General features: G+C 31.6%; 2 protein-coding genes across 5 annotated transcripts in view; one reads left to right on the top strand and one right to left on the bottom strand.

The window, feature by feature from the left end:
• LOC105143670 (uncharacterized) overlaps nt 1–26,825 on the top strand; it is a 204,792-nt gene that overhangs the window by 170,501 nt on the left and 7,466 nt on the right. The window contains exon 1 of one of the 2 annotated variants that reach the window (XM_087402631.1): nt 17,083–17,217. The exons of the other annotated variant lie outside the window; for it this stretch is intronic. The gene's annotated coding sequence lies outside the window, so the exon portion shown is untranslated. Of the gene's footprint in view, nt 1–17,082; nt 17,218–26,825 lie in introns of those variants that run through there. 2 annotated transcript variants of the gene reach the window in all.
• Nucleotides 1,314–25,355, bottom strand: LOC105143626 (organic cation/carnitine transporter 2). Of its 3 annotated transcripts, XM_011052075.2 has the most exons (12): nt 25,172–25,355; nt 24,248–24,617; nt 12,474–12,556; nt 11,073–11,220; nt 10,643–10,862; nt 10,434–10,540; nt 9,507–9,661; nt 8,499–8,688; nt 7,793–7,925; nt 7,248–7,560; nt 6,068–6,252; nt 1,314–5,473 (listed from the first exon to the last, which is right to left on the bottom strand). In XM_011052075.2, exons 2-12 carry the CDS (start codon nt 24,259–24,261, stop codon nt 5,273–5,275), a joined length of 1,749 nt encoding a protein of 582 aa, XP_011050377.2. In that variant the 5' UTR covers nt 24,262–24,617; nt 25,172–25,355; the 3' UTR covers nt 1,314–5,272. The 3 variants fall into 3 exon arrangements, with proteins under 3 accessions (XP_011050377.2, XP_087258761.1, XP_087258760.1); XM_087402635.1 differs by lacking the exon at nt 24,248–24,617 and having other exon boundaries at nt 25,172–25,352; XM_087402634.1 differs by lacking the exons at nt 24,248–24,617; nt 25,172–25,355 and adding an exon at nt 16,951–17,089.

Below are 26,825 nucleotides of genomic sequence, written 5' to 3'. Positions count from 1 at the left end.
GTTAAATTATTATTAAATCCATTTATGCAAAAGATACATATATGTACCATTATATTATTTATTTTTCTAAAATTTTTCTTTAAAAGGAGGAAGACAAACCTTAACACATCTTTCTCAAATTTCAGCGCCTGTAAAAAATGTGAGCGGCTATGTGTGTTTTGACAATTTATATATTAAATCGATTAATACTACTCTTACGTAAATTTATTATTAATACGAATATTAAAAAGTGAAATAGTAGTTTATTAGCTGTGCACGTACAAAGTTACGTATAGAATTACAATCATGTATGTGACTATAATCTTTTAAAAAATATACAAATATACAATATTGAAAAATACATTGCACGTACCTGAAATATTATGATCTTAGCATTATAATCTTAATATATACAGATTATATAAATAGAATATTATTTTTGTTATATTAAATTATACAAAATTGAATTAATTATTTTAATCAAACTTAATTTATTAATTATATTTTATAAAATGTTAAATATATATTAAATATAATATTATATTAGACATTTATTTATGTACACGTTAAATATAAGAAAAATTGACGTGATATACATTATTGCATTAAAGTGTTGATAAAGTTAATGAAACAATATATCGTGCGGCAATTCCTTTTTGTTAATGCGTATAACTCTTACGTAATATCGGTTCAATCGTTCACACTCGCAGTGCGTGGCATGTGTTTGACAGGTGACGACGCAATTGTTTGTCGTTAAAGGTTCGGTGAAAAAAATTTGGTGCAGTTTCCATTAAACACCGCTACCCACTGAACAAAAATTGCGCTTTTCCACCAGCTGGTCGCCTGATATTAACAACGTAACAATGCGTACTTGTGAGATCTCTCTCGGAAAAAAGTGGATCGCGTTAGAGCTACAAAATTGTTTCTATTCTGGTTGCGCGTGTTAACGCGCACTTACCCTTTGCTCTTTATCAGCGCCACAGATAATCTGTTATAAAAAAATAAAAAAATGAAAGTAACAAGACGAATGTAAAATGTCTCTTTCCGTCTCTCGAAAATATCTATTCTTGGAAGAAAACATATCAGAAGAAGAGATTCTCAATTGCTGCCTTCAAAACAGGCATTAATTACACACGATTTTCACTCATAAATTAAGAACGGCGCGATTATGTCGGTCAAATGCAAATGCTTAACGATGAAAATGCATGAAGATGCAAAGAGGAGTTTGCAACGGAAGTTTGCTAATAACGTCGTCAACCGACAGGGATTTTGCTCTTGTCGATTTACGTAAAATATCACCGACTGCAAAAAGCATCTAATTATCGATATGTTCCTTTCTTTTTATTTTTTTATACCATTGCAGTGTTATTTGATCGTGACATCTCTATAGTGACATCTCTATATAACGACATCTTTTTCGCGTAGCGAAATAGGAAGTGTGCTCGGACTGCTCGGTAAAGCACGTATCTACATGCACGGGATCGAAACCGGACTGAGCATGGTGTAGTTAATCTAGGATAAAGGTTTGTACATAAGTGCACATGCATGATACGTAGCGCTAAAGATCCATCCGACACAGAGACGCGTATCCCTGGATCTATAGAGTAGCTGAATCGAGGAGCTCGGCTCTGTGGGTCGGCAAATCGTAAACATGACCGATTTCTCAAGCCAGTGGAATGCAAAGTGAACCGATCGGATCTAGTGTGATCTCCGATAATTGTGATGGAATAAGCAAACGTAGCCACTAATGTTGTTGCTTGGATAGAACGTAATATGTGTTCGTAATATGAGAATTGCGTTATTACATACATACCCGATAATTACAGATAATTACATATTTTTTAATCGTGAATTTTTGACATACAGAAAAATTATCATTGATATTTCAGATATCTAATTATCAAATAAATCTGTGAGATAATTTTGTCAAGACAAATTTTATGTTTATATATAACAAAAGAAAAGAAAAGAAAAGAAAAAAGGAGCTCTACTTAGTCGATGATATGCTCTTTGGAAAAGATTTAAAATAGTGTCAATCCTGAAAATCTGTCTATTTAAAAATATTGAACTTATCAGACATAAAGAAAATTTATGTAGATTCAATTTAAAATTGTATATCCCTATAGATTAAAATAGTCAAACTAAGATCTACTTTAAACTATATAAGGGAATAAAAGTGCTACATTTTCGCATAAAGAATAATCTATTTGTATTTTTGACATTTGTGCGCACATCACATTATTCAGTAAAATGATTCGGTAATTCATTCGGTGAATATTCATTTTTCCTAACAATATTTTACACAAGTTTTATGCAATAAGATACATTACATAATTTTTCACGCTCACATTACATTAATGCGATACCAACATCCTTTTAAAATCCGTAATACTTATTGATGTATAATACTTTGATACTACTTGTTTTCTTTTTAGTCTAAAAAAGAAACAAAAGTTTTAATTATTAAGAAACTTGCTCTAATTTGTAATACTTTTTATATTCTCATTGCATATACCAGAGATGTGCAATCTTTCTTAAATTGAGGATTATTTTCAAGGATAAATAAAATTTTATGGGCCGCATAATATCTATTTTGATAGCGTACATATATATCATAATTATATTTATCATAATATTAATAAGGAAATTACAAATGTATATACCTATAATATAATTTCTTTATTAACATTAAAATAAAATCTTTTATCTATTTATTCTAATTATTTATTTTAATAATCGTTTTTATTTTACACGACTGTACATTTTAATAAAGATGTGTACATAATAATAAAGATCGTTTATAAAAGTTAATTAAATACTTTACAAACATGTCATTTATTTACGAAATAGCTACACTTTTCAATATAAATTCTCAAAGATTTTTTAAAAATGTATCTCAAACTGATTGAAATCTTAAACTTACGCGTAACAATTATTTTGATATAATTTACATAAAATAAAAAATGTATATTTCCACACTACTAGACTCATCAGTAAGGCGATTAGAATCTGCCTACCTTAGTCTGGAGTGAATTTGAATCGATGTCTTATTTAAAGTGAATTCGTGTGAATTGTGGTTCATGAGAATCTGAGCGAGTCGCGTTGGATCTCTGGTGGCGAGTCACCACAGTATTTTTTTCAGTATAATTATATATTTTTACGAGGTCCGGCGGACCGCAGAAAACCAATTTAGTGGATTGCACATCACTGATATATGCCATTATTTTCATATGTATGTACGCGCGTATAAGAAATCGCAATAATACTAAAACAACTAAAACATATATTAGATACACTTAACACATGCACACTCACCTCGTCAGAATAATTAAAACTATTATAAATTATCACAATGAATCAGCAATGGATAATTTACGTCATGTCATCAGTGAATTACAGGATAAAAATATCAAGAGTTCAGAGTAAAAATAAAACTCGTGTCATATACTGAACGGTCAAACTACGCTATATAAAATAGACGGTAGACATTTGGTATTTCGCGAATATTTTACGTTGACAGACGTGCAATGACGGTCCACATGCGAAGCAAATCCTGGCGTAAAACATACGGAATGATGAAATTTGCATTTCTCTTCACACATCTTTATCATATTTGTTCTACGTGCTGCAATCTTTCTTACAATTGGATGAAATGAGCCGCGATCCATTTTTAACCCGAAAATAGTTTTCATTTTTTTCACGTAAATGATCATCTGAGGTATTTTTACACTCCAATTAAAAATTGATATTATTAACAACATATTATTAATAACATATTGTATATTATCGAATGTTTTTGACTTCTTAGAGGAAAAGGTGGTAATGTGAGTTCACATTTTGTTTCTTTTTTTATAAGTTTTTATTTTTTTTAGTCATTCAAATCAATGATATAAATGATTTAATGAATTAATTTAAATTTAATATAAAATACACTTGATTAAGATAGTTTTTAAAATGAAAACAATTATAATATGATTATTTGAATATGATGATAAAATGTCTCTTTCCTATATTTCACAGAAAATTTGATTTCTTCAGGTCTATTGGGATCCATAAAGATAAACTAAATAACTTGAATTCATATAAAATTCTAAATGTATCGAGATATTATCAGATTCGAAGTTTCTTTTCATGAATACATTCTCCTAGCACTACTCTTGCGTTGATCCTGTTCTCGTGAATGTTTATCGAACATTTCTTCTCATCTTTGCAAATAACTCTAGGGACTTTTTAAAATAATTTTAAATTTGTATTCACAATACTCTACAATATTTTTCATTAAAGATCACGGCGTTTATATTTATTCATTAATGTTAATGTAGAAAAATTGATAAAATTTGCATTTAATTATGTCCCGAAAATATAATATTCAAGCTTATTTATTTTCTCAAAATAAACAAAACATCTTAAAAATTAATTTAGAATACTATCTCATTTATTTATGAATATTAAATAATGTTAAAATTAAAATGACCTTTAAGAAAAAGAACTGATTAATTTCAATAAACTGTTTAATTATACAATAACTGATGACAGTTATTGATGCAATATCATCAATTATTGATAAAGGTAATCAGTTTTTTGAAACACTAATCAGTTCTTTATCCTAAGGAAACGGTGAGGTATAAAAACACTCCAGGACTGTTCCCGAGTTAAGAATGGTATTTTAATTATTAATGCAGTGCGAGTATTATAATTCGGGAAGCGAAAAGTAATGTATAATGAAGACATACAAATATATCATACGAATGCGACGAACTAGCGCGGTAGAGATCTGATCTATTTCCACTTAACACCTCGCGAATTGCATGCTCATGCACGTCGGGGGAGATTTCGAAAGATTTCGAGATACCGTGAGAACACTGAGACTTCACCGGAAGATATTATAATCCTTCTCTTCCGTGCGCGCGCGAGCGGATAAACGCGAGGGAGTAAGACAAATGACGACGGGTGCGGCGGCGGTGGCGGCGGCGGCGGAGGGTAAACAGTTACGGGGTGGAATATGCCGTGCTTATTCAAATCGCCGACAGATAAAATCTGCGAGCGTGCATTGCGCTCGTTGTTGCGGCGAGCACGATGAGATCTCACTGCGTTTCTCTCCCCACATCAATTGTGCGCCCCGCGTATTTTAGATGTCGAGTCTCGTGAAGATCACCCCCTTATCTCTATCTGGCGGGACCGTTGCTGTCAGTAAACTTTTAAAAACTATCACCGTTCTCTCGGTATAGAGACAGAGAGAGAGAGAGAGAGAGAGAGAGAGAGAGAGAGAGAGAGAGAGAGACTTTAGCGCGTCTTAGCATTCTGCGCTGCTTTTCTGGCGTGGCGTGCTATCCGGAATTTCGCGAATCTCGTTTGACTTGCCGATCCTCTCTGCCTCCCATACAGTATCCGGAAGTTTCGTCCCTAAAGTTTCTGGGAAAATCAGAGACAGGACGCCCGCGATCATGCCCATGGACCCGAACAGGATGAGCGGCAGTGACGGCATTATTTGTACCTGAACGTAAATAAGGATACGTAATTAATGAAACGTTTGAGACAACTACAGTTTGTACAATGAATTTCTCAATGGTGATTGAGAAGTAAAATATATTTAATAATACTTTGAAAGCTTTCTAAGTGTTTTCTTCAAAGAAGTTACGCGGTTTGTAAGTTATTCTCTTGTATCTTGATACATCGTTAAATGCCAACGTCTTGTGAACATTGCCGTTCACTTCATCAGAGCGAGGAGCAATCTGATACTGTATCAGGTTATTTCTCGCCCTGCTGAAGTAAACTGCAAAGTCTACGGTAAACATTGGCGTTTAATGATGTACCAAAACACGGAAATAAACTGCATAGCTCGTTCATGAAATATAAAATACTATTAACTATTTTTATATTATTTATATAAAAATCATATTTATCATGTTTAAAATGGGAAGATACGTAAATGATATTTTTAAATAAAATATTATCTGTAAAAGTTTTCTAAAATTATAGAGGAATGTTGATAGATTCATAGATCTGAAAAATGTTTACGACAGCATGGTGTTATCAAAGAGCAATTCAGAAAACATCTGTTAATTGTCATGGATATCTATTGACTCACTAAAAGAGGCGTTTGCGGCGATAAGATTGATCCGACACGGCCTGTCATGCTACAAATTCCGAGCAAGGAATGCCTAAGCGTCGTCGGGAACAGCTCCGCCGTGAAGACGTAAACGGTAGCGAACGCCATGGTGATACACAGCTTTCCAGCCATGTATAAAAGTAAAGGCCCGTAACTCCAGGATCCTGGAAACAGAGCAACGATAAATCACCGGGATCGCACGCCATGGCATAGTGGCCATTATAACCGACATAATTACATGAACAACACGGTCGCGACTAAGCCGAACGATGACGGCACGTAGCGTCGTCTCAACGCGCTTTTTGCTCTCGGATGTGGATTACACACGTAATATGCAACGCGGCGTATCACACATTTACAGCTTATATTTTCGCGCGATTATAGCTCCTCGCCGTGCGCTCGTGCGCGCTCTTGCGATTAAACTTTGTGATTCCAGCACGGACAATGTGCAAATAAGGGAGGGGGGGAGGGAGGGTCATGGAGAAGAGGAAAAAAAACAATGAAAAAGATCTCGCAGTTTTTTCAAGTAACAGCTTCAAATGCGCGCCTTTTCTTCCTCCTGTCGATAAAACATATGATCTTAGAAACAAGAAAGGGGAATAAAAGTGTCAACGAAGTTTTTTGAAACGTGACACTAAGATCAGTATTCATAGTCTATTCTTATTTCAAGACAGTCTTCAGTAATCATCGTAAAAATTGCTAATACGGTTCTGTAATTGGTTTCTGATATCTCAAGACTGTACTTAAGCGATCTTGTGAATATAAGAACTGACTAGGAATACTGGTCTAACATTTACGTATTCATTTATGTATTCATTCATGGTATAACACGAAAATGTATATGAGCATTAACGAACATGAAAGAAATAGCGAATAGTTTCGGAAGGATTTTTTTCCCTCATTTTCGTGTTACATGTTCTATTTTCTTGTGTTAAAAAATGAATGGGATAAGCACTTAAATAGCTCGATGATGAAAGGAATATGTGACACAGCGAGGTGCACATCGTTGACATTAATATTTCAAAAAATATTTCCGAAATTCTTTTCTCGCAAAAATTTCTCTGACGTAAACGCAATTCAACGGCTTTTTATAACATGAGCCACAAAACGAGGACTCATCCTTGTCTGAAGAGAACCTCCATTTTTTTTATCTCTTTACCTGCCGGTATGAACTGGATTGCAAGGCAGAACGCTCCGCTCAGCAGGAATGAGCCAGAGAGCGTTGGTTTACGGCCAATGTGATCGGTCAGCACCCAAGCAAGGCAATACGCCGGTATCTCGACCACCGCGACGAGCACGAAATTGATGTACTTATCTCCAGCGAACGCCACGGAATTCAACGACAGTCCGTAATAAACGAACGTGTTCGTGAGCCAGCAGAACGAGCAAATCAGCAGTCGAATGAGTATCACTGAACTATGTAGAACTTGCACGATCGGTTTCCTTTCGTCCGATGTCACCAGTTTACTTTTCTGAAAGATCGTATCAATCATGAGATGGCCATGAAGCCGTAAGAATCATACACAAGTCATCGTTTTACATTGATGATTTACGGAATAATACAAAAGTTACTGACTGTACTGAAAATATTATTATGAACGATAGCTATATGTTAGAAAATAGTAGACTTGCAGATAAAACTTTTTCAATCTATAATTAAACATTATGTATTTGTAAGGAAAAAAAAAGAGATAAGTGACATACCGCTTCCTCCTTATCTACATTTATTTCTTTAAACGTATTGATGGCCTCGTCCGTTACTGGCAGACCGTTCATCCGAGCCATTTTACGGTATATTTTTTCCACTTTCTTATGTTCATTCTTTATCAGCAGCCACCTTGAAAATGGCATTATGCAAGGTTGATAAAAAACATATTTCAAACGTGTGTTTTAAACGGTTTAAAACATGCTTAATTGATGTTTTTAATATATTTTAAATATGTTTTTTTATATAGTACTGTTTAAAGCATATTTGAAGCATTAAAAATTTGAGAAGAAACACAATGTTTTATTCTTAAAAAAAAAAATATTATTCTTTATTAATCTTGGCATTATGTACATATATTTCGCAGATAAAAATACAATGTAAAAAATTTTACCGTCTAAATAAAGATTCCTTAATCAATTCCATTCATTTTTTTAATTGTTTACTATAAAAAGTTGCAGATAAGATAATAGTTAAGATAATAAATTATTCTAGCTATAAATCTTTCAGTCTTTTATTCATTTTAATACAATGAATTATGTCATTTTTAATTAAATTCCCGGTAGACATCCATGAAGGAGAATCAATCACGCACATACCTCAGTAAATTGTAGATATACAATGTTCGACGATTTCAAATTTTGCTAATCGATTGAAAAGGTCTCACTACATACGCGAGTGTTGACTAAGATTAAAAAGAATTACCTAATTGATTCTGGAATGAGCAGAGGCAGGAAGACAGCTAACAGTCCTGGCCCGTATATTACCCTAAGAAGCGTTCGCCAAGATCTTAGCCAACTTGCGATCAATCCTAGCAAAATCTCACCCACGGCGAACATGCAGCAGATTATAGTACTTCCAAAGACTCTGTTTTTCTTTCCCGCCGTCTCCAACCCTGAGAGCGAACAAGTGTATAAATTATTAGCGAACGTAGTAACGCGTAAGTTTTGTTGAAAGGGCATTACACTGTGTGAAGAGAAACGTGGAATTAATTATACATATCTTATAATACGTGATTCTTATGTAATATGCAATTTATCGGTAATAACTAATACGACAGCGGATGTAGAAAAATGTATTCGTGCGATCGACACAAGTGCGTCGGTGATTCAAAAATTCTGCGATATATAAGATATTAAAAAATTTCGATTTTCTTGATATAATCTACAATCGATAAATTTAATCGACGGTTTAATAAAAAAAATCTCATAAACTGCGATAAATATTATCGAAATATTAATCCCTGGTTTGAAGAATAAAGGTATTTTCAAGTCGTTCCGCATGTATAATACATTAAGAAAAGTGCAATATTTCTTTTCTATCTTTTTATTTTCCGCAAGTATCACCTCGAACAATTTTTGAGTGAAAACTCATTATCTTTCATATGGCTTGTTAGTATTATATTTCCCGAGAATGTTTTGTCACTGAATATATTTTCATAGGAATCTAAATGCATGTCGCATAAAGCTACAACTACAATTTTAATAAACGACTAAATAAATACGTGGTAAATCCAGAATAAATAACTCGAAAATATCTGCGTTATGCGTGTCGCGTATTTGCATTCCAAACGTGAGTAAAGAGCATTGCATCGAGAATTTGCTTCGCCACCCGCGAACACTCGTAATAGGGCAGGAACGACATAACGCTTACAGGTGTCGCATATATTTTTTGCTCTCCCCGAGCATATTTATTGTCCCGTTATTAACGCACCTAAAATAAATCCCGCGCTGTAAATTCCAGCCGCCATGCTGGCATCGAGGAATTCGAATGCGAGAAACATCCAATAATTCACGGAGAAGGAATGTATCAAGCCACTGACTGCAGACAGAGACGTCGCCACCGTCAAAAAGGTTCGTCTCCCGTATCTAGAAATAAAAGAATGAACATGGATGTGCACATTGTCCCAGCAAAGCGCATTTCTGCCATGCTGCAATGCGAAATTCCTCGCGATACGCCATGCTTTCTTATCCAGAATCTGTGAAATCGAAGAATTGTAAAAACATTGTTACAGACTATTTGTATTACCTTGCATTACGTAAAATTAAATATATCCTTTTAACTATAAGAATCTTTAATTTAATCTCGCAATTAATCATGATTGATTGCTGGCTATACAAAGAAACGCATTACAAAAGAAGTCAGCTGATTATCTGTATGAGCGATTATCTGTTATTATATTTAACTCACAAGGAAAAATAATGTAGAAAAATAATGTATTTTTAGATCTTCTAGAATTGGAGGAAAAATGTAGAAAAACAATGTATTTTTAAACCTTTTAAATAGAGGAAAAATAGCGCAACTTAAATTTATCATGTATGCCACCGTATCCACCCATTACGTATGTCATCTTTTATAAGTCATACGACATATACAATGTCATACGAATAGCTAATTTAATATACATAAAATCCTAAATATTATTACGTAATAGCTAATTAAATTACCCGTCATATGATATAATGAAATTTAGAGAATTATGTTTTTTAATGTAATTATAATTTTTTTTTTTTTTTTTGGCAACATGAAGATAATAAATAAAATGAAAACGACCTCGTCGACATCCGCGACGAATGTTGCGCAATATTTTGTACGTAGTTAATTAATTAAAGTCCCGGGGATATTGTGCTGATCTCTCACCTGTCAGATATGTATCCAGCGAACATCAAGCCGGCGAACTGACCGATATTCTGCATTGTGCCCACCATTGTGAGTTTCCATCGATTAGCGTCGCAGGTAAAGTCCCACTGCGTCGAAATAAGCAAAGGAAAAGGAAAAAGGAAATTAATCTGTCAGGTCTAAATTTCGACGAGTGAAAAATACGCGCTGATTACTGAGAGCCACATTACCTCGTTGAGTATCGTATGCTCCTCTGGATCGTAAATCCAAGAATCACAATCGCAAGTGACGTTGGTGAACGATGTTTCCGTGCATATTCCCGGTCGATCATCTCGCACCGTGTAACGCGTGCAACCAGAAATGATCCCGTCAATTTTCGGTGCAGAAGCATTGACCCACGGCGGTTCAAACGTCGTGTTCCCTGAATGCTCGCATTCCGGCACTAAACATCTGCATTTAAACAATTGCTTTTATTTCCTTAATTTCCCACACTCAATTTAAAGTTCAACATTGTATTTTAATAAATTTAAAACATTTATATATTTTAAATATGTTAAAATCCGACATCGTGTTTTGCAAATATGTTTGAATTATGTATATTTTAACTGCATATACATACGTGAAAGTTTAAACAATTAGCAAAGATATACATACGCATACCTATATTTAATCTCGCCCGCAGTAAATACATAAGAAAGCGTAAATCCTGCCGATAGTATCAACGGTATACTGAGAAATGTGAATGTCACGATCTGGTAAAATCCAAATTTTTCTATATCGTTCCCTGCTAATGGATCGTTCATATCTCCTATAAAAATGAATAAAAACACGATTATATGATCTGTGCTTTTCGATTAAGATATTATAGGAAGAAAAGTCACATGTCATTAAATAATATTATTTCGAAATATTCAACTAATAAACAAATTTATTTATCATACGAGGCTTATTGAAAATAAATAAGTAAAGATTTTTGATCGATAATCTGCATTTCTTGATTAAGGGTCATAACAGGAAGAATCATGTTATATTATTATATATTAACTCATATAGATCACTATTTTAAACTTTAAAGTATTAATAAATCAACTAAAACACATATTTATATATCATAAAAGGCTTGTTGAAAAGACGCGAAAAACAGATTTTTCAATTATATTTTCCATTATATCCTCCTTACTACATACAACATAAATAAATAATTACACGGCATACTTAAACATCTAAGTTATGTAATATTGAATAATCGGATATCTAGAGTCGACGCACAATTACAGCGTAATCTCCAACATCTATTTAACAAGCTAGCATCTACTATACATGTATATACATATATACTTAGTAATTTAATACTACTGTTAAGCAGTGATACTTAAACAACGCTAACTGGAAGAATAATCCGGCTGGAAATATAAGCCCATCTTAATCATCTCTTCAAACGACTGGCTGTGTGCATAAGACTTCATACAATTTGCCTGTGTTACGTAAGATAAAACCAGGCAACATTTATCACTAATTCATGCAAATTCCTTTGACAATAAAAAGTAAGATTTTTGCATTAAGTCAAAATTCGCGCGAGAAAATGTTAGTTAATTCTATAAATTAATACACTTTATTTGAATCATTACGTTATATAGAAAGAAGTAATTTTGAAAATAAAATTTTGTAAATACCGTATAAACTACTACTAATTATGTATATTTATAATTAGAAATGTCTTAAATATATACCTTCGAATATTATATTATAGTTCAAAAAAATAAAACTTTCCTTTCAAGATATTTTATATACATATGTATAAATTAATATAATATTACTTGATATGCAAACTATTGTAAACTAAACTCTCGCTTTCGTTTTGTTTTTTTTTTTAATTATTATAAATTGAAAGATATATTTAAGACATTTCTAATACTTTTATATTTCTCGTGCACGTTTTATTGTAGCGCACTTTTATTACATGGAATTTTTCTCAGTTTAAGATTATTTTTCCGACGCAGAGATTCCGACGCGTTGCATTTCCATTTTACGATTACGTCAACGTGTGGATATCATTCGTACCATTTTCCAGTCCCGACCGCGAGTCAGCCTCGTCCTTCCTTGAGCAACACAGCTGCATGCTTTCGTCTTTTACGTCTCGTAAGCTGCAATCATATTCGGAATTTATACTACTTGCCGGGAATCGCCGCCGCGGCGGCCGATCGAAAGTTCAACCTGGCGCTTTATGTTTCAAGTTTCCTGGGAACATCGCGAATGAAAAATGATGCCAGTCGCGCGCGTCGGACTTGGGCGGGCATTACATAAAGAAACGAGATCAGTTCGCCGCGCGAAGGCGGCTACAGAAAGCTTTTTCCCGTAAAAAGTACCGGGAGAGAAAGAGAGAGAGGGGAGGGAGGGGGAGGGGAGGAAAGGAGAGAATGAAAGAGAGAGGAACTGCCCTCGGAAACGACTTCTCCACCGAGTAGCCGGAGCTATCCCGGCGGTATATAAACAACGCATGCATATAACGACGATGTTGCAGGTGCTGGAAGTTAGCGGCCCAGCGGCAAATAACGCAAAAAGTATGACGTATTAGAAACAGGATTATCGGAGCGTAATAATTATTGAAGAACCGAAAAAGGAAGTGCAAAGCTGTGCTCAATATGAAGTATTACGCGTACAACACGGAATGATAAGGCACGGATTGGATAATCGCTTTGTATGGAATCTCGCCGAATCCGTTCTCGACTTTTTGATTTACAGCATTAAATCATTGCGTGTATGCAAACGATTACATGTACGATTACAACGTGAACCTGCGTGAGAATGTTATCATAAAAAAAAAAATATTTTTGCAAACACACTGTGTGTATATATTGAACATACGCACAATAAATCTTTGTTTTACAGAGATTTCTGTCATCAGGTAATTTTAACCGTATGTTTTAATATGGAAATTCACAGAGGAATTCACAACTCGCGTTTTCGATTATATTTTCGCAAGGCCGCATTTTTTTTTTACAAAAAATTGCGAAATATCGTGTTTAATAAACAGATAATTGTAAAATGTTTGAAAAATACCAGAAGAAATTTCAATGCTTTCCCAAGGCTGCGTGCTGACCTCTCGCAAGCACGCGGTTAACTTCTATGTATGGCACGTGGCTATTGATTTCCCAACGGTACCGGAAACTGGAAAACCGATGCGCTCGAAAGAGAGAAACCGAAAAGAAAATCGGAACGCCGAACTAGATAAAGTAATCTTCCAATTGTGCCAGATAGCTAAAACAATTGTGCAGTTTATCCCATTGCGTCACGAGATACTGTTTTAACCATATCGAGCGGTGAAATGCACAAAGGGAGTAACTACCGGCACGTATTCGGTTTTACGATACCATTCTGATGTTGCATTAAACGCACGCCGCTCGCGAAAGTCTTCAGTGAAGTTTATCCATTCTCGCGATTTACGCGAGACAGGCATTGTTTCCGTGAAAACGAGGTTTACGAGAAACTAGACAATGTTAATAAATTAATGGAGCGTGTTTTGATATTCTGATCATTACTCGCGCGAGGTGACTTGAGAAAGTTACCGTGAACCAAATAGTCCAAGTTAATCTCAAGGACGTTGAGGAGATTTACGTACTTTGCCTTTAGAATGCACGGCACACGAATGGAACAACAGAATGAGCCATTAGTTCTACGATTCTTTTTCTCTTTATATCCTTTTAATTTGCGAACGGAGGATCTTCCACGTGATAGTCGAGCTGTCACGCGATTTCTCACGGATTCTAAATGCGATATTACAATGAAATATTAGGAGATGCGAATACTCGAATGATGGGACAATTCTATATTTATGCAAAGATATATAGTGCATCTTATTAGCAAATAATATTAACAATTATGTAATATCGAAATTATTATTTATAATTACACACACACACACACACACACACACGCGCACACAGAATATTTCAAAATCTGATAATAAAATTTCAACACGAAAATTCGTGAAAAATAAAGTAATAAAAGTACGTGCCATGTTCTTTCTCATAACATCGTGTTAAATATAAGATAAATAATGTAAGACAAATAATACAATATTTAAGTTATTTAATTAAATTATAAAATAATAAGGCTCAATAAATCAAAATAAGGAAAAGGAAAAAGGCCTACGAGCCTAAAACATAAATTGACAAACTGTATGAATAGTTAAAGAAGTTTTTTTGAAATAAAACTATGTCATAAATTAAAAACGTAAAATATAATTTGACAATCAGAAGGTGAACAAACGTTTCGATCCTAGTTGGATCATTTTCAATGTGACAAATAAATTAGTGTGACAAAGTAAATTAACAACGGTAATTAACAATAGAGTTATAACGTAGATAAAAAACATAAGAGATCAAGTAAAATTCGCATTCGGACGCAAATTAACTATAAAACTCGCTCCAAATTGAGAGGAAATCAAACAAACGATTATAGTTGACAAAAATGTGCTCCTCCGAACCGTATGTGTGTATAAGGACGAATATGTTTCTGTTAGCAAGTATAAATTGTAATAATAAATTAACGGTAGAAGTAAATAAAAATAAAAATAATAAGAATAATAAGAAAAGTACGAATCGAGTCGCAAACAGTAAAAAGGAAAGTACAAATAAGTCGTAAATAATAAGTCAAATTTAAAGAAAGAGGCAAAAATTATCTTTGATATTATAAAACAAGCAAATGGAAATTTCCATTTCAACCTTCTTGTCTTTATATGTCGTACTTTATATCTTAGCTTCTTAGAGAGACGATCAATTTCGATTCCATTCGCATTGCCTAATCTATAATACATCATTTCGACACACACATAAGGTATTTATTGTGAATTTATTTGTTCTAAACTTATCATACATATACAATGCATGTTGGCGATTTACTCTTTTTTCTTATGTGCTTGTCTTATAATATCAAAGATAATTTTTGCCTCTTTCTTTAAATTTGACTTATTATTTACGACTTATTTGTACTTTCCTTTTTACTGTTTGCGACTCGATTCGTACTTTTCTTATTATTGTTATTATTTTTATTTTTATTTACTTCTACCGTTAATTTATTATTACAATTTATACTTGCTAACAGACAAACATGTTCGTCCTTATACACACATACGGTTCGGAGGAGCACATTTTTGTCAACTATAATCGTTTGTTTGATTTCCTCTCAATTTGGAGCGAGTTTTATAGTTAATTTGCGTCCGAATGCGAATTTTACTTGATCTCTTATGTTTTTTATCTACGTTATAACTCTATTGTTAATTACCGTTGTTAATTTACTTTGTCACACTAATTTATTTGTCACATTGAAAATGATCCAACTAGGATCGAAACGTTTGTTCACCTTCTGATTGTCAAATTATATTTTACGTTTTTAATTTATGACATAGTTTTATTTCAAAAAACTTCTTTAACTACTCATACAGTTTGTCAATTTATGTTTTAGGCTCGTAGCCCTTTTTCCTTTTTACTTATTTTAAGTTATTTAAAATATAATAAATAATAAAATATTTTAGTCATATAATTAATCTAATATTACTTAAAAAATTATCTATTCGTGTATTGTGGAATGGTATTAGAAATGATATGTCGAATTGATAACGTCAAACATTTCGCAATCACCGACATTAAACAAAACATTACTATTATATGCACACTATCGTACTATTATACATGTGACATACATAATCTTTTAATTAATATTTGGAATTGATTATATCTTAAATCTTTATACTTAAAAATTTACTTAAATTACTTTTTAAATAAAAAATGACATGCATTTTTATGCAATAATTTTTTACCGAGTGATTATGATTATCTGAAAATTGTGCAATTTTGAGCGTTTTGAGTATTTTCTTTTTTTTTTGTGGAGCATATTACACAGTCTTCAATATTTTGAAAATTAAATTTATTATGAAATTAATTTTTTAAATGACACACACACACACACACACACACACACACACACACACGATATGCATAAGATAAAAATAGAACTTAAGCTGCCATCAACTTGACTTGTTTTTATCATTAATCTCATTACGTTTTTAAAAGTATTTGTACTTAGAAATACTTTACTTGTTGTGGAAGCATTAATAAACATAACAATTATATTATATAATAATTATCGTGAACATTATCAAAAGTATTAATAAGCATGAGTATTAATAAACACAACAATAATCATCGTGAAAATTCAAAGTCCGATAACATACTTAATCCCGTGTCTTGTACTTGTAGAGGTCAATTTTCTCAACATGCGCATATATACAGTTATTACAATGTTTAGCATTTCTATTCATGTGCAAATACTTTGGTGTATATGTAGCTGATAACGTCGTTAACTATAGATTTACATATAATTGTTTTTTTTTCTTTTCTTCGGATAACGTGTGCACTCGCGTTTCGAGAAACAATTTACAAAGGCGACGTTTACGATTTTCGCTTTTATTACAGTCTTGGAGCGAGAAAACGTTTTCCACGCGCATAACCTTCTGGACAGTATCTACATATTTTATTACCTTAAATCAGAGCGCTCAAGCCTGACGTCTGTCACGAATACGAGCGTGCGGCCTTTTAAACGTCGTAAAACCCGATTTCGCACGCGTGAGCCACGAGCCGCATGCTACACTTTTTGCTCTACACGATCGCTGATAAGCGAATTAATGAATTGCCGCTGCCATCATCGTTGCCACCGCCACCATCATCGCCGGATATCCGCTGGACCTTACGTGCACCTGCCTGCTTCCAACTCGCAAAAGCAGCAAGTACTTACTGTCTCTTTGAAGGTAATAACATTTCGCGATGGTAACCACACAATGTTTGCGAAAGTGGGGAACGGCTAAACAATCGGTGGGGGAATAACGTTTTATCTTAAACTTATGAAGAAACGAGCGTGGAAATTATTATATGGATATGTCGTCCGTTTGAATGGACAATCCTTCGAAAGAGTTCGAAAACTCTTCGGAGAGCATTTTCGAGATGTGTGATTTTACACTATTCGATAAAAAAAAATAGAACGAGACTAGTCAGTTCCCGTAGGTTTTTTACGCTGTATACGAAGTTTCCAAATGTTCTATCACGTCATAATTTTGAGAAATTTATGTTTAAAATTGCAAAAAGGGCAATTTTTGTATATTTTTGTCATATTATTACTACGATATGAAAAGTTTTATTGCTATCAAAATTAAGCATGTTATTTTCAATCCTCAAAAAAATTTGTCAATGTCGGCTTAATAAGATATTCAATGGTTTAGGGTTGATTGCGAAAAAGTGAATTAGATCATTGACGATTTACAAATAGTTTTCAATTATGTTTAGTTAAATATGTTATAAAGGTTTTTCTATATAAGAATCTGATATCAAAATTGATAAATTCAAAATTATGAAAGAAATCTGACATTTTATTGTATAAATCCGGATTTTTCAAGTTTTGACATCCGCTATATTGAATCCACTTTTGAATTTATTAATTTTTGTATTGACTTATATACAACGGCCTAACAAACTTTTAAGTTTAAATAAATATAGTCAAAAACTATTTCATTAAATTATCAATGACTATATATATAGTTTCTTTGTAATAGACTCTATATTTAACTTTTGAATTTTTTATTAACCGACACTCTAAAAAAATTCTTTTGAGGACCGAAAGTCAATATATTTAATAGCAACATACTTAATTTTGATTATATTAAAACTTCTCCAATACATCATACATCGTTATAACATAATAAAATACATAAAACACATAACTATTTTTACTTAATTAAATTGCAAATTTTTTAAAATTGCAGCATGATGGAGCAATATAATATATGAATATGATATATAAAACGCATTCTTATTTAGCATTTTCAAAAATTATAAAACATGACTAGTCTTGTTCCAGTGTTCAAAAAAAATCTTTTTTTCCGAATAGTGTTGGATCACCTAGTAGTAAAAAAAAACAGTCTGCGTGCACATTAATATTAATGTCTATCATAAATATATTAATATTAATGTATGAGGAAATCGAGATCTATCTATATATCGTCTGAGAAATGTTAGCAGCAGCTTCAAATACAGCAATTTCATTTTTTATAAAGCATCTTTTGCATGCTGGAAAATGTTCAAGATTTCTAAATTGAGAAACGGCGAATACTCGCTTGGATGAATATTCAAAATCGTTACATCAATGTACGAATGCGTGTTTTTTTTTTCATTCATAGAGCGACGTAAATTACAATATATTATCAACGTATGCATATTTTGTAAATATTGGAAGCAACCGTAACTCCATCGCACGTTTAATCAGCAATCCTGTTGCTCAATATGTTAGCAATTTAATATGTATTCCTATGTGATGCACGAAATATATTTCGTATTCAATAATTCGTACTGCAGTCAATTTTAATGGTATTTTGATACATATGCTGTATAATACATACATATTTTCCGTGTTCAATACTCGTGCGTAATTAACGGAGAGAGAAAGAGAATAAAGATCCATTAATATTAAAAATCGCGGAAAGGATATTTTTGACGTTACTCTATGTATTGAAAGACTCTGAAGAAATATCATACATATGTAACTGGTTTCAACTAGCCGGTTCCAGCTTGTATTGCTTCTCTTGTGTACGCTATATGAGCTACAGTTTTGTTATATCGTGAAAATAAGTGTAAAAAGAAATCAAAACTAGTTGACAAATATAATCTGTGTGTCATCTATGGCTTTTCATGAATTTATTGTAACTAATTCCCGACTTTTAAGCATTATTCTAACAATCGGACAATGTTGTATACGTAAAATTCGTAAATGTAATAAGTACAGAATGCGCATTTCCTGTTCTTAATAGGAAATCTATGCTCCGTTAGAAAGAATTGAATCAGCATCTTTCTTCAATATTTTGTGGAGAGAGAGACATCTCATTTGTTAAATCAAATTAAATTCATTCCTACAGAAATAACGGCATGGAACACAAGATAAACGTTTACGTATTAACGATATCTAACCGATATCCTATTTAGATAATATTTATCACAATGCATATTTAACAATTGTTTTTAATTTGATCAATCCAATGTTTATACATATGTATAAACATATGTGATAGAGATTTTTACAAGAGATATATAGATATACTGATATATAGATACGTTCAATAATAAGAGAGTGATATTTATTGAGATATAATCGTAGACGTCATATTTCGAAGGAGAGACAACTTTTTCTTAAATTATTCTTCCAATCTTTGATATGTTATCATATGTACATTTTCATTATAAATAAATAATATTAAAGTAATATGGTCGATTCTCGAGTCGATTAAAAGCAATTCATGATCATTAAAGTGATATCAATTATTTCAAATTATTTTATTATAATTATAAAAAAGATTTCAATTTATTAAAATATTGTGCAAATTTGCAAAAATTTCATTCTTAATTCGAATTAAATTTTTAGCAATGAAAAATGAAAATCAAAATAAAAACATTCTCTTAAATGAAATCAATATCTTATCACTGAAAAACAATGAAGATATATAAATAGTTAAAAATATACCACTGCATTTAATGAGATCTCACTGGAAAGAATCAGTTATGCCTGTTTTCAGTTAACTTTAATCTCAGTTCAACTGATTCTTTATCATTTCCTAATTCTTAGAACTAGAGAAAGATGAAGTAATTATAAGATTAAAATTAATCTATATTGATAAAAATAAGTATTAGTAGTAAATTATTCCAATCAGTGATATTAGATCGCTGAAAACAGTGATGTGAATAACAAATTTAGGAGCAAAAAAAGTGGAATATATAATTCTATGAATTTATATGAATAATTAAATGCAAGTTTTATTTCTATAGATATGAGGGCTTTTACCAAGAAATAGCAATCATAAATTTAAAAAGCTTTGAAGGTTACATTTTGCTGATATATGCGGTTATTTAATATTTTTACAGTAAAATCTTGGTTCCACTAATCACAATCAATAAGATACAAAAGAGCAAAGTGTGAATGTTTGAATTTAAAATAAGTGTAATACTCTCCAATCAGTGGAATATTTAATCAGTAAAATTTTCATTAATTTTAAGAGAGTACATGGCCTTGTTATAAATTATGGGGAAAATGTAGACATTCTTCATTCACCGCATTTATCACGCAGTAATATGACGTTATTAATGATACTAATAATTGAAAATATGGAAATAAGATTTAATACCATACTGAAATGATAAGCTTTAACAGAATCAAATTACAACGCGATGATTATATGTATGTTATAATCTTATTATTAATCGATAATTTAATTATAATTTAAATAATTATCAATTAATAAAGTTATCATTAATGATCAATAATTAATTATCACTTACAATTAATTTAATTATCATTTACATATTGATAAAAATCTTAATCACTTAATTAGTATTTAAGATCATAAAGATATTATTTCTTTCATATTGCAAATAATCATATCACTATTAATTATATTACATTTGTGTAAAATTCATTCGTCCGACTTGAAATTAAAATAATATCTCAAAACTGGATTGCACTTAAAACTCGTGCCATTATTTATAAACAATTTTTTATATTTCTGTTTCAGTTTCATATATGTGTTTTTTTATACTGCGCCAGAATTACACTTTTTTTTCATATATTCTTTTCTTATCTCTTGAATAATGGAAAATTTTTACTTATGACAACAAATTAGTCATTTACACGTGAAACATTGTTCTCGAATCAAGATTAATCATATTCAATTGCTTCATCATAATTATTTGTAAAATTTTCCGTAATATTTACAGATTTACTTTTAGATAACGAAAACAGTTGTATGTGATATTGGATAAAAGTGATTGACTGATCGAATTCTCGACACGTGTCATTATTTAACAAACAAGATACCGTTTTGTTGAAGGACTAATCTCATATTGTGCCACACTTTGCGCAAATGCTGCTATGAAATAGCACGCTGTGACACGTGCTTACGAACTATGCAAACGAGGAAGAATTGAAAAGAAAAAATTTCTTATGTGAGAGACGATGTTTAAGGATGATTTAGAAGCAACGCTAAAAAAAGTTTTTTTTATAAGACACACTGAAAAGATCACTTTTTAGACTGCAATTCATTCTTTTCAAAGCAATCAATTTATTCTTTTTAAAACAAAAATTCATTCTTATAGTAGATAAGTATAAAGTTTTGCCGATTAACTCAATTATGTATCAAACTGATACTAATTAAGTATCACTGATTAAATTGTTACTATGACTAATTAATTATACAAAAAAAATTAGTAGTAGTTCAGCGAATTTTTGAGATAATGGAATCTAAAAAAATTAGATTACTAAAATAACGTAAAAGAATTAAATTATGTAAATTGCTATCACTTAACGTTTTCATAAACATATTTTTTTTCGTATATAAAGGAATAATAGAATTCATTCGCAATTACGAATATCCTTTTGATCTAGAGTTGTGTGAACGTGAAAGAGCAATTGCAATACGCGCATTGTAATAAAAATATGATGGAAATCAAATGAAATGAAGATTTAAGTATGATTTTTGCGAATCAGTTCTTGTACAAATCAGCGTTAGTATTCATTGTGCAAGACTTGATGGTTATCGAACCTTAATTGACATAGATATATGTATCGTGGCAATGAACTGTAAGAGAAATATACGTGATGTGTTTGATGAAAAGGCAAAATAAAATGCTGAATGAATACTGAAATACGTACTCTATTATGCTGGATTATAATTAATGATTATCGCCAATCAAATTGCCGACGATGAAATTCTTTTCTTCAACAACAGAAAATCTCAGAAGATCATCATTCATCATAAATTTTCCATTTATCAGTATCCATCTAAAATTATTTTTCAAATATGCAAATTTAATGAAGTAAAGTCAACTTGAAATTAAATAAAAAAATAAATCTATAATTATTTGTTTTTCTTCTATCTGTTTTTATTCATTTATTAAGCTTAATATAAAAAGTTTTTAGATGTTTTTAAATGTTTTCAAGAAAACAGAAATTCGTAAAATTCCTTGTAATATCCAAACTGTTCAGAAAATTTTATCAGTAGTTTCACACGCTAATATCTGACGCTTGCGCGACATTCTGTAGAACTCTATATATACTTTACATACATTAATACATATAAGTATTGACCTAGACATTTAACGATGTGCAACTCATTCCATGCAATTCCTAAACTTGATTCGGTATACTTGCTGTTCTTCGCATTTAAATATTTAACTTGTATTTTATGCAACAATAATATACATTGATAGAGACATTGATGGCTGTAGTTATATACATGACGAATTTGTAAATTATATTAATAAGAATGAGATTGTTAGTCGCTTTGTATACGAGGAAGCGGATTTCAAATTTATAATTGTCGTCTCATTATGTCATAATAATACAGCATTATCGGGCGTTAACAGGAGTGTTTTTCCCATGTTTGGCAAAATTGGTTTGATACTTTTAACTTTGTAAAATTATGCCGGGAAAATAACGCCAACATAATAATTGGCGCGCAACCGGTCAATTTAATGATATGTTTATTCATTTACGTTTCAGCGCATGCAGTTCAATACCCCTCTTTGATATTTTTATGCAGTAATGCACTGTTCCGTATTTATTTGTATGGTCGCATAAAGTTACAATCCCGTTAAATACGTTAAATTTAGAAATTGGCACTCCACTTTTCACATACACACTGTATTGAAAATATTCAATATTTAAATTGAATGTATAGACATATTTAACATGTATAGACAAAAACATTACATATACATCAACACACTTTGGTTATACAATGACCATGTTCAGCAGAATAATTATTTTGCGTTGGAAGTTTTCCTTGCTATTATAAGACTCTATCCCTCTAAATCCAAATGTATAATTCAATCAAAGTGCTTACTAAAAATAAGTATCGACTTCTGTTGAATGTGCCTATAATGACTCGTGAAATCGATTAAATGTACCATACAACAGTTATATCATTCGTACCTAATTTTAGGAAAGCAATTGATGAAAACGCCAAGAATTTCAATATCAACATATAAATAAATATCTAAAATCTTATATAGATATTTTCGATCACAAATTTTCGAAAGAAATTTGTAACAATGATATGATTTGATTAGTTCAGTGAATCACTTGTTTCATAAATTATTTTTCAAATATAAAGATATTAAAACAAAATTATGATATATTTTACATAAGCTTCTTCGCTTTTACAAACTGACACATATTTAATTGCGATAACTACATTATGATATGATAGAATTATCGAAAAGAATATTATGTTTATCATCTGAACTGGCAATTAACGAACAGCAATTAACTTATCAAATAAAATAAGAGAACAAAATCACAATCTTAGATAAAAAGTAAACCGTAATTATAGATATAATAGATATCAATCATGTTCATCAAATATATAGATTCTACATCGTGTATTGCAACACTCAAAAAATACTAAAATTTAATAAATATTTATTTGAATAGTTCTAAATATTTACTAAATGTAAACATATATTTATTTTATATAAAAATCATTAATTTAATTTTTAACTCATCATTTTTTATTGAGTAAATATTTAGTCAGTGCAAGCAAATTATTTAATGTTGTTCAGAGATATGTATTAAAATTTAGTAAATTTTATTTCAGAGTAGTTTTATTTTATAAATTCTTTATTTTAATACATGTCTGAAAAAAAAATCCAAAAAATTGATATCCAAAGTCCAAACGAGCGATCAGATGAAATTCTTTAATGAAAACTTCACAAAGATCCAAAAGAACGAACAATCTCACTCACCTTTCCAAGCCCATGTTGGCACTGTACTGCGACGTAAACACTGAATTGCAATCTCCCACTAATCCGCGTGAAAACCAGAGAAATTTGCAAGAGGAAGAACTCTACGAAAGAGAAGGAAAAAAGAAAAGTGCCTCGTCACGAAGTCACGACTTGTTCTACATCCGCGTGTCACAGACGTTCAAACACTCGGAAACTTCTCGTCAATCGTGCTTAATCACACGACAGAAGAGTCTATGCCGTTGGGGTGAGCTGAAGTAGGAGGCGACGGATGATGTAGGCGATGGATGATGACGATGATGACGAAAGAAGCTATCTTCAGCAGTGGGACGTTTTTTTAGTCATCTCCCTTATCTGCCTTACAATCTGAAAGCTGGGTCAACAAACCGCTTATGCAGGATACAGCCGTGCTGTCTGCATCAGATTGATCACAAATAGGCCGCATTACACACTCTTTGGTACATACTCGTGTCCATAGTTGCCATCTCTCCGGTTTCCGACCAAAGATTTTAGTTTTTTGAAAAATCTCTAACTAATCGCTCAAAATTTTAGTGATCTTTCTTTTTAAATGCACGTGTCGATTTTCCTTTGATTTTTAGAAAAATCTTTTTAGAAAAATTGATTTTTAGATAATCCTTTTTTTTTTATAAACATATTAGAAAACAACACAAATTTTGATCTCTGGCAAAATAGTGGGAACTCCGTCGATTTTTTTAATAGAACACTAATCGAAAGGTGGCAGCTGTGATCGTGTCTCGTATGAATGCTCATTGCTTATTTTTTTAACGAAGGTCACATGACTGAATTGTCATCAATAAATTATTGCACGACCTATTTATCGCTTAAAAACCAACGATGAGCGACACAATGAAAAGATGCCTTTAACTCATAATATATATATATACATATAGTTTTTATTTTCCTCACCTGTAAATTGACGCAAGCCAGTTTGAAATTCGCTATTCACTTTTATGTCATTCACTGCACACGAATAAATTATCAGAAAATGACACGAACTTGACGGCCGACTGACAAAGATCTGAGTCATAATATGCTTTCTCTTCATTCCAAAGCCACGAGGTGAATCGAACAAAGCGATCCAGTCTAACACGTGATTTGCACGACACAACAAGGAATGATTACGTGATTATATCTATCCGATTTAATCGATCTTCAAATGCGTTATCGAACAGCTTAACATAAAAATGCGCGCTTTGTTGATTGGTTAGAAGTGGAAATCGAAATAGAATTTTAGATTTTATATTTCTGATGAGTCAAGCACACGTTATATTGCAAACTACAATATTATTTGCAATTCATTAACTCGCTACAGTTGTTTGTATAGTGAGAAGCCAATTTCGCAAAGCAATCATAGATGCGTAAAAATAATGATCTTTTTTTTGCAACCGAAATTAAACGTTTACATTTTTCATTTACATTTATACAACGTCCGCCATCCACGCCCCTACGTCTCGTCTTGAATTTTAACGTAACGCCTATATCTATTTTAATTAACAATAAGATACAAAAAATTTATTCTGTGAAATGTAATTTTTAATCAATCTTTTATTTAATAAATCATTCCGCATTTTTTTAGAAATATATATTTTTTTATTACTATATATGTGTGCGTTACAAGCATTTTGCTTCTCGCTATTTCAAAAATGTAGATAATAAAACGAGCGACATCGTCGATAGTTAGTACTGTACATTTTTCAATAATTAATATTATACATTTATTCATGTAGCACATTGTTTCCGCATATTTGCTCACGCCTTTATGACTTATTCACGTTCAAATAGTTTAACCCCAATTTACTCAACCAATTAAGTTAATTTACCCAATATATGGTACTAATCCATCTACAGTTAAATAAGATCAATCAATTTAATGTAAAAGTATGTACATAAGTGTTTTTGACAAACATGTGACCATTTATATCGTTTAATTCTTAAGGCAATCCTATAGATGATTAGTCATAATGTAAGTAGAACTTACACACATATTTATCACGATTTACGTGTTATTGACACATCACTACGTACTATGCTATTACAATATCTCACACAAATTTTTGTATAACAATAATGTTAAATGTTTCAGCCCAATTCTAAGAATTCTACGTCTTCTACGATTTCTTTGTACAAACTACTAATCTGTAAACTAATTTTGTACAAATTGCACAGTTTTTATATGAAACAAATGTTGTCACGATGTGAAAATGTTGTCACGATGTGATAATGTTGTCACAATGTGATATGGCTCTCGAACGCCATAATGGAAGAAATAATAAAATCTCAATTTCGAATTTTTTTTGTCATTCTCAGCATAAACTCCATTTCACGTATTAATGCGTATACTTTTATCCTAGAAAAGAATTTTCAAATCTGTAGAAAAGGAAATAATAATTATTATACAAAAATTAAGCAAATATTGTATTACAAATATTCTATATTGTAATACAATACAGATCGAAACACACATACATACACACATTGTAAGTTAAAGGGATCCTAAAGACTCTGTTTTACCAATTAAACGCTTAATTTTTGTATAATAATTACTATTTCCTAGGCTAAA

This window comes from Acromyrmex echinatior, chromosome 2 (genome assembly GCF_024713525.1).
Source record: "Acromyrmex echinatior isolate Ae372 chromosome 2, ASM2471352v2, whole genome shotgun sequence".
NCBI lineage: Eukaryota > Metazoa > Arthropoda > Insecta > Hymenoptera > Formicidae > Acromyrmex > Acromyrmex echinatior.
This window is presented reverse-complemented; position numbering and strand designations above follow the sequence as displayed.

Coding starts and splice junctions, on each gene's coding strand:
- LOC105143626 (XM_011052075.2), bottom strand. Junction 11,221..12,473: donor GCGGTCGGGACTGGAAAATG/GTACGAATGATA, acceptor TCATTTTTATAG/GAGATATGAACGATCCATTA. Junction 9,662..10,433: donor GCTGGATACATATCTGACAG/GTGAGAGATCAG, acceptor TTTTATTTCTAG/ATACGGGAGACGAACCTTTT.